The sequence below is a fragment of the Phyllostomus discolor genome, chromosome 4, assembly GCF_004126475.2.
Source record: "Phyllostomus discolor isolate MPI-MPIP mPhyDis1 chromosome 4, mPhyDis1.pri.v3, whole genome shotgun sequence".
NCBI lineage: Eukaryota > Metazoa > Chordata > Mammalia > Chiroptera > Phyllostomidae > Phyllostomus > Phyllostomus discolor.
In genome coordinates, this window is record NC_040906.2 from 47,994,211 (window position 1) to 48,003,655 (window position 9,445).

General features: G+C 35.6%; 1 protein-coding gene across 4 annotated transcripts in view; it reads left to right on the top strand.

Annotated features, from left to right (window-relative positions):
* The window catches only part of LNPK (lunapark, ER junction formation factor), a 79,217-nt gene extending 70,319 nt beyond the window's left edge, over window positions 1-8,898 (top strand). For 2 of the 4 annotated variants that reach the window (XM_036023261.1, XM_036023264.1), the window contains one exon: window positions 2,842-3,853. In XM_036023261.1, the coding sequence (XP_035879154.1) occupies window positions 2,842-3,080 (239 nt within the window). In that variant the 3' untranslated portion in view covers window positions 3,081-3,853. Of the gene's footprint in view, window positions 1-2,841 lie in introns of all 4 variants that reach the window. The other 2 variants (XM_036023263.1, XM_028509766.2) reach the window with 2 other exon arrangements.
* The last annotated feature ends 547 nt before the right edge of the window (window positions 8,899-9,445 follow it).

Genomic DNA, 9,445 nt, shown 5'->3' on the forward strand with positions numbered 1-9,445 from the left:
TATCATGTTGCAATGTATTGTCTTCCTGGCATTACAGATGCCAAAGTTGATTTTTAAAAGTTTCTTGCAGATGGAATTAGATCATCAAACTAACTTTGTTTTAATTTTAGTCTAAACTGGCATGACTCCAAAGGCTTATTTCTCTTTTAGTATTTTATGCCCAAATGTTGACATCTTCTTAATGTATTTATTACCACTAAATTATTTTAAATTACAACTTCCCAGAAAAAATTTATTGTTTTTATTAGACCGGGCAAATGATACTTTCCCATAGAAATAAGGTATCTTTAGAATATGCTTAATGGTATAATAAAGCTCTGGTCTAGTTATTAAACTGGTAAGTATTTCTCTGTTCTTACACACCTCGTTCATTTACATCTTGCTTGGGTGACTTGTCACAAAGTAGGATTGGCATTCACACTGTGAATATCTATGTCATTTAGACCAGTCAACTCTGCATTATAGGTATCATGGCACATGCCAGTTTTTTATAGTGTTACTGCTATTAAAATTATTTTTCTGCAAATTAACTTGGGGAAAGAGAAGTAGTCATTAACAGGTTTTTTGATTATGTTTAACCCCTACCTATCATTTCACCAATTTTTGGCTTTCCATATCATCTCTGAAATACAACACAGCATTGACGATCAAACTTTGTATATAGTTCCATATTCGAATTATGACAGCAAATGGTATTTCTTAGAATTCATCTTTATAGACACTTAAAAATTTAAGTATGGTAATTCTACTTTTTGTATTAACTACATTTTTAAAGTCCAAGAATTTTAAAATCAAATGAATTCAAGTAAGTGATGTATTTCTGAAAATAGTTCTATCACAGAGCTTTAATATGATAGATCATGAACTTAGAAAGCATTCCTGTTTAGTACTGAGGCAGTCTGTCCGACAGTATAACAAACTATGTGGCCCATCTCTGTTCACTTAAACACGTTTATTGGTGAGTTGAGTCGTGTATTCTGAGCTTTTTATTTTTTTCATTTTGTGTGGCTTTTTTGGTTTGTTTCAGAAGGGTTACTAAATTATAACAAATTGTAAGGTTCTTGGCAAGTAAGTATTGCTCTATGGCCAGAGTTGTGGAAAACCATGACTTAAATTCTGTCCTGGACTTAAAATTCTATCCTGGATAAATTCTTTGAGGGTAGAATTACAAATGGTTGGTAATTCCTGAAGTTTTCTACTGAAGAATTTACTTGCCCACATAGCAGAAATGATTTACATATCCACAGAATTTCATTTGCAGTTTCTGCTTTTCCTTTGTGCACTGGAACATTCAAATAACAAACTCAGATAATTTATTACTTTTTACCTTGGACTTTTTAAAGATTTGAAGTGTTAGAGCAATGCCCTTTTAAGTTCCTTTTAAGGTAAAAATAGCATTTTTGTGACATTTGGTACAATATAATTTGAGAACCATTCCTTACTACTTTTTGTGATTATGTGAAATTTTCATATAGTAAAACCTCATTAAGTTGGATGTTCCTAACCATAATTTTGGCCTTCATCCTATATATAAAAATTGGAAAAAATTTTGCAGTTAATTCTATAAACTAGAGTCTAAAATATCTGTTTATAGAAATAATTCTTTTAAAATATTTTTAGTTTTGGCACAGAGTGTGTGAGGTATGATTTGTATTTATTAAAACTGGTAGGGTAAAACTATGAATTTATAAAACTTCCACATTAATGTGTGTGTATATATAGCACATGATTTCTTTGTAAAACTATTAATTAAATTTATTTAGCAAAACATGCATGCATGCACACACATATACATTATACTATGCCAGTAACTGAACTAGAACTTTTTACTAATGTAGACTGGCCTTTCCTCCAGAAATTTTGAATCAGTAACACTTGTAGTATACCATAAGGGACCTTCTATGAGGGTAAATCTGCTTATTTGTTTAGCTGATGTGGTTTAACCATATTTTGCTAGCAAGAATATTAGTTGCTATTTACTATAAAAACAAAAATGCTCCTGTGTTTCCCTCCCCTGTTCTTTAAACTTTAAAGAATTATAGGGGCTTTAATACAATTGTCATTATTACTGGATTATTATTAAGGGATTTGAATTTAATTAAACTCAAACATTTCAGATAGGGACCAAGAATTTTAACTAGTTTCTATTATAGAGACAGGGACAAAAGACCCTTCTCTTCCCCTCCCTAGCATTGTAGATATGAAGCATATTCAGACCCAGAAGTTTAAATGCTGAGGATTTGTCTTGCACAGAGGGACGAGGGGAGACTTGTCATGCCTTTGGGGAAGGTGGATCCTGACTTACTTCTAAGTCTTTGTACAATAGAGATGAAATCAGTGTGGGGAATAGCACTGCCTGTATACATGCAAAGGTACATATTTATGCATTGCCCACAGGGCTGCCTGGGCACAAGGGAGATAGTGCCTTCAGGAAACATAATCCGAGAGGTAATACCTTTGCTTTGTTTGCCAGGCTGTTGTCTTATAGCACATAATTCTGTTGCTGCATTGTTTGATTTGACATTCAACTTCCAATATGTCTTTAGGAAAATTCCTAAATATTGTTAAAGTTCCTAAATTTTATGAAAATAGGGGGCTTTAGGTAAAAGTATGTTACGGGTTTGTTTCCTTCAAATCGTTTTTTTCCTTCATCCATACAAATTCATATATAATAAGCAATAGGAAGTTAAGTATGTATTTTAAGGGACTTTTTAAAAAGATTAAAAAAATTTTAGATTTTACTGTTTCTTAGTCCATGTATGTGTGTGCTTATCTTGTGCTTATCTTTTTTAGCAATTAACATTTGGGTATTTCTGAAGTCTTGACTCTTTGTCTTTTCAGAATCTGTAGAAGAACAAGATGTTTCTGATAGCACTACAGAGCAGACAGAGGATGCGGTAACAGATACAGAGCAGACAAGCGAAGGGATTGAAAAAGCACCTGGCACAGAGGAACCAGAGGAGAAGCAAGAAGACACCGACAATGAGGAAACTGCAATGAATGAAGCCAAATCAACAGTTCCCAGAGCTGATTCTGTTCCTAATCCTGAACTGAGTGGAGAATCTTTGATGACAATGTAGTAAATGCTTCCATGTGCCTTCAACTGGATATTTGTAGTTTTGTTGATGTCAGTTACTGCTTTTTAGGTGGTGCTTTTTTTTTTGATATGCTTGATATCATTTGAATTCAGATTGCCTGGCTATTTCAATATGTCAGAGTTATATCTACTAAATATGAAAACTAAAGGCAAGTGATATCAGTGAAGTAAGATCCTTTTGAATGTCCAAAGACGCACATTGTTTAGACAGCTTTTGGAAATTTTTTCCATTCTAAAAGCAAACAAACATGATAACATTCTTGTTTTCTATATGCGTGACCTGTAAATAATATCATTTTGACATAGGAAGAACTTTGGTTAGGAATAAGTTCTAATGGTGTTTGTTTTAAGGAATGAAACTCAATTAAGATTTTTAATACTTCATCATTAAAAATTGATAGAATTTTTACTCTCAAGATATTTGCCAGGGGGAAAATGTCTATTTAGGCATTTACATTAAGCAGTATGGAAGTTTTAACTATAACTAGGCATTGGTACGAATTCTTGGTAAAAATGCAATTGAAGAGTCAAGTGCAGTGTTTCTTTTTGATGCCTCTTATTTTGCAGCTGGGCCAAAGGCACATAATGTATATAATTAGCTTATGTTTACATAAAACATATAGGAAATATTTCTGCCCTTGACTGTACTTGAATTCTGAGCATTATTTATACTTGTAAAATAATGATGATATTATAAGTGAATTTTGTGCTCTTGTGTGTATTTTGTTAAGGAAAATAAAGGTGATCTGGTAGTAATTTCTTTTTATTTTTACATTTACTTTTAAACATTTTTAAGTATATTTTACTGATTATGCTATTACAGTTGTCCCAGTTTTTTCTCCCTTTTTTCCCCCTCCGCCCTGCACCACCCTGCCATGGTCCAGCATTTCCCCTCCCCCTTAGTTCATGTCCATAGGTTGTATATATATGTTCTTTGGCTTCTCCATTTCCTATAGTATTCTTAACCTCCTCCTGTCTATTTTAGACCTACCAATTATGCTTCTTATTCCCTGTACCCTCCCCCCCTTCTCCTCCTCACTCTCTTCAGTGATAACCCTCTATGTGATCTCCATTTCTGTGATTCTGTTCCTGTTCTAGTTGTTTGCTTAGTTTTTGTTTTTGTTTTTTAGGTTCACATGTTGAGAGTTGTGGGTTTGTTGTCATTTTACTATTTATAGTTTTGATCTTCTTTTTCTTGGATAAGTCCCTTTAACATTTCGTATAATAATGGCTTGGTGATGATAAACTTCTTTAACTTGACCTTATCTGGGAATCACTTTATCTTCCCTTCCATTCTATATATAGCTTTGCTGGATAGAGTAATTTTGGATGTAGGTCCTTGCCTTTCATGATTCTGAATACTTCTTTCCAGCCCCTTCTTGCCGCAAGGTTTCTTTTGAGAACTCAGCTGATAGTCTTATGGGCAATCCTTTGTAGGTAACTGTCTCCTTTTCTCTTGCTGCTTTTAAGATTCTCTCCTTATCTTTCATCTTGGGTAACTTAATTATGATTAAGAAATTGGATCCAATTTCTTTGGGACTCTCTGAGTGTCCTGGACTTGCGTGTCTATTTCTTTTGCCAGATTAGGGAAGTTTTCCTTCATTATTTGTTCAAATAAGTTTTCAATTTCTTGCTCTTCCTCTTCTCCTTCTGGCACCCCTATGATTTGGATATTGGAATGTTTAAAATTGTCCCAGAGGTTCTTCATCCTCTCCTCATTTATTTGAATTCTTGTTTCTTCATCCTGTTCTGGTTGGATGTTTATTTCTTCCTTTTGTCCAAATCATTGATCTGAGTCCCAGTTTCCTTCCCATCACTGTTGGTTCCCTGTATATTTTGCTTTATTTTAATTTCTATTGCCATCATTTCTTCCTTCATTTTGTGACTGAATTCAGTCATTACTGTGAGCATCCTGATTACCAGTGTTTTGAACTCTGCATCTCATATGTTGTCTATTTCCTCATCACTTAGCTCTTTTTCTGGAGCTTTGATCTGTTTTCATTTGGGCCATGTTTCTTTGTCTCAGGGCACCTGTTACGTTGTAATGGGTGGAGACTTAGGTACTCATCAGGGTGGGGCAACCCTCATCACTGCGTTGTGGCGCTGTGTATGTGGGAGATGTCAGAGGGAACAGTGCCACTTGCTGTCTTGCTTGGGTCTCACCCCACTTTCCGTCACTGCCCTTGCTTCTCACAAGTGGATTATGCCCTTTCAGATGCTGATTCCTGGGTTGGTGGGTTTGTATATGTTCTAGGATGCTGTGGGTCTCTCCAACAAACTCTCCTGTGAGGCTGAGAGTTTCTCCCACTCCCTCAATCCTCTCAGATTTTTACAGCCAGAGGTTTTGAGGCTTTATTTCCCTGAACTGGAACCCAGGGTTGCATGCTTTGCCTTGCTCCCCAGTTGTTCCTCCCATGTGAATGTGGGAAATCACATCTGCCAGCTGCTGCCTCGCATGCCCCAGTCCCTCTTTTTGTTAAAAATTTAGACTTCTTCAGACAGAGTCTTGGTGAATGACTTAGCTACCTGAAAAATCTTAGTAGGAAGAGCTCACAATACAATAAATCTATAGATACTGCTGAGGGAAAATTATGATGCTTTTGTGGGGATTTGTTACTTTTTGAATTCAGAGTAGTGACAACTAGAGATTCTAATCAGATTTGGTTTCTCCGATTCAGGAAAACCATAAGCCATTTGTAATTTTTAATTTTGAGAGGTACATAAGTTTTGTGAGAAAAAGCAGTTTGTTACTGGTAGTTCATTGGATTTAACGTGTATTAAAGATTTACTGGGGTCCTGGCTGGTATGGCTCAGTGGTTGGGCATTGGCCTGCAAGCCAATGGGTAGCCTGTTTGATTTCCAGTCAGGTCACATGCCTGGGTTGCGGGCCAGGTCCCCAGTGTGGGGGGGAGCATGTGAGAAGCAACCACATATTGATGTTTCTCCCTCTTCCTCCCTTCCCTTCTCTAAAAAATTAAATAAATAAAATCTTAAAAAGGTTTACTGGGAAAAACTGACCCAGAATGGTAATTTTTGGGCCTTAAAGACAGTGTGGTTATGTTTTCTGTCTTTCCTTTACCTCTATTCTCCATTATTAAAAAAATCGAATTCAAGGTATTATGAGAAAAGGAGGAATATATATGAATGTTGTATATGGCCAATATTTCTAAGTTGTACAGTTTATTAAAAAGTTAATAAAATTACATTTTTATTTAAAATTCATCTTCATGCTTATTAAATCTTATATCTGGTAGATATTTTTAAGAAACCCTCTCTGTTAATAGTCTGAAGCATTACAGTATAGTGACCAGAGTGTTTGAGATTACAGAAGTCGGCTTAAATTCCAGCTCTGAAGTCTTCAGCGAGTCACCTGATCTCTGAGACTGTTTTTTCATTTGTAAAATGGGAAGAATAATACTGATTTTGGGGTATAAGGATGATTGAAAATAATTCATGTAGTGTGCCTACTTCACTGCCTGACAATTAATAGATATTAAGTAAATGGCAGTATTTTATATTATTGATAACCTTGTGAAATATGAAAGGGCCATAAATTCTTCCTCTTGCAGATAAGGAAATGAAAAAAAATTATATGAGCATTTAATTCAGTGGCTCAGAATCAAGCCAATGTATTCTGCATTAACTTATCTGTCATATACATGTATATAACTACATGGATTAAGGAAATAGGAATTGAAGACTAAGGGATATAGGCTGTATAGAATATCACCTTTTTTAATGAATTTCATCAGGTTTTAGTAAGACTGTGCTGATTCTTATTATAAAACATTCAAATTCTGGTACACAATTCTTGAAAATACCCCAGAGAAATATAACTTAGTAATAGAATCAAGCAAATATTATGAGAATTATCTTCAAAAGAAATATGGAAGGCTAAAAGAGGATTAGTAAAATTAATGTAACAAGTAACATGCCATAATCATATAGTTACCTTTGAAGTAGAAAAGTTTATTCTTATATTATTGTAATAAACAGTTAATGGCTAAGAGTGGTGAAATGTTCTATTTCTGATTATTAAGGCTAGGATAAATGAGAGAAAGCAAACAGCTAAGCTCTATTAGCTAGAGTGACCTTAACTTCCTTATTTACATGCTTAACAGGTCATCATCTAAACTTTTCTCACCGTGCTCTCAGCATAATCTACAAAACATGACCTGGCTTCTCTCCGTCCCTCCACCAATATGCTATAGTCTCAAAGAGTTCTTTCAGTTTTCTGACCATTCTAAGCCCTTTCGTTTCAGGTCTCAGTTTAAACCTTCCCTCTTCAGAGAGATGCCCTCCCAAGCCCCCTATCTAAAGTGGCCTATATAAAGTGCTTTTTACTCCCTATTATGTCACTTGAATCTCTACTATTCCAAATATAATAAGTATTTTGTTGACTAGTTTATAGTTTATCTTCACAACATCAATGTGTGCAAAGCTCTCATTTGTTGTATTTACTATGGCATCGCCTCGGCCTAGCACAGTGCTTGACACATTTATTCTGTGAGTGAAGACTTTGTTGCTAGATCAGTGAAAGCTCCCAGTCATTTCACTGCTGTGAAGTATTGACATTGCTGAGCACTCCCTTCTGTTTGAAACACTGTTTTTCCTTTTGAATTTTGAATTTTCACACTATTCTCATTTCTCAGCCTCCTCTTTTTCTCAGTGTCCTTTGCAGGCTTTTCTTCCCCTGCCCATCCTTTAAATGTTGCTGTTCCATAGCTTCTACCTAGTGTCAGCATTTCTTTATTCTACGTACCTTTGAGGCTCTCATCAACCTCCTTGGACGTAATTTCCATCTGTCGTTCTTGATTCGCGCACGCCCAGCCTTGATCTGTTTCCTTCACTTCAGAGCACCGTACTCACCTGCCTGCTGGAATGTCTCTCATAATCAGTACATTAAAAAATGAACACTATCTTCTCCTTCAAACCTTGAAAACTTTTGAAACACCTGTGTTTCTCATCTCATCAAATAGAGCCATTATTCAAGCCAGAAATGAGTCTAATTTCTTTCCCCTTTGTCCTGTATCTTAATTTATGTCTCGTAAACATCTTCCAGTTATTGTCCTCATTTCTCTGTCCCATTAATACATTAATAATAAACATTTGTGGTCTTACTCTGTGCCGAGCCACATGCTGTTTACATATATACTTTTATTTGTTCTTTGGCGACAACCCTGTGAAGATTTTTATCTGGATTATAGAAGAGAAAGCTGAAGTGTAGAGAGAGGAAGCAAGTTGGTAAGTAGAAAATCTGGGATTTGAATGCAGGTAAATGACTTCAGAAGTCTTGCTATTAATTACTGTTGGGCTGCTTTCTAACTCAGGCCTTTATTGTTTCAAAACTGTCTCTTAACTGGTTTGCCTGTCTCTAGTCTTGGCCCTTGTGATCTGTTCTGCGCTCTGTACACTGAATGAGTTTTCAAAATTAGAAATTAAATTATACTACCACACCATTGCTTAAGCCCTTTAAAGATTCCTCTTTGGTTTTGGGAAGAGGTCTAAATTTACTGACAAGGCCTACAAAGCCTGTGTAATTTTGCGGCTAATTACACCTGGCATTCCTCACCACAACCTACCACCACTGTCCCCTGCTGCCTCCACACACTTTTAATGTGGCAGTACTAATGTTTTCTGTGGTTGGCATATGCAAACTTTTTCTAATCCCCAACCTCCTTATGCCTTTCTCTTCTCTGCCTGCAGTATCCCCCCACTCACATAGGCACAGGGACACTCAATAAATAGTTGTTACGTTGAAGTCGTTCCAGTTAGAACCCCAGTTTGGGCATTTTGCTAGTTGTTAAACTGTGCCTTTTATTCTTGAAATTGGTCTTTCTCATTTTATGCATTAGACACAATCACTATTGTTATGGAGAACATAGCTGAATCAGGAGAGGTATAGCTTCCTATGTGTGTTGGGGGGAGATTTTAATTAACTAATAATATTTATTTAATACTCTGTGTTGAATGTCAAATGTCAAGTGACTGAAAGCTAAATGACTTACAAAAGATTGTAGGGATAGCTAGCATGTCAGATAAGCCAGAGCTTCAGATCCCAACTCTTCATGCAAGATGCTTTATACTGAAATGCCAATTTTACCCTCCAGTCAATACTGATGCTAAAAATTACTTAAAAATGTAACATGTTTACTTCTATTTCCAGCTGATGGCAACTACTTAACTCTCTTAAAACCAACAAAAAAATTTCTTATAATACTTTACAAAATTACAATATTACCTGTTGGATTAAGTGCAAATCAGTCGAAGGGTCAAAGAATGGTGATAAATTGTGGATAGATTTTGAAACTATCATGGAGAACAGAGATGCTTTAGGAAATTGAAAGA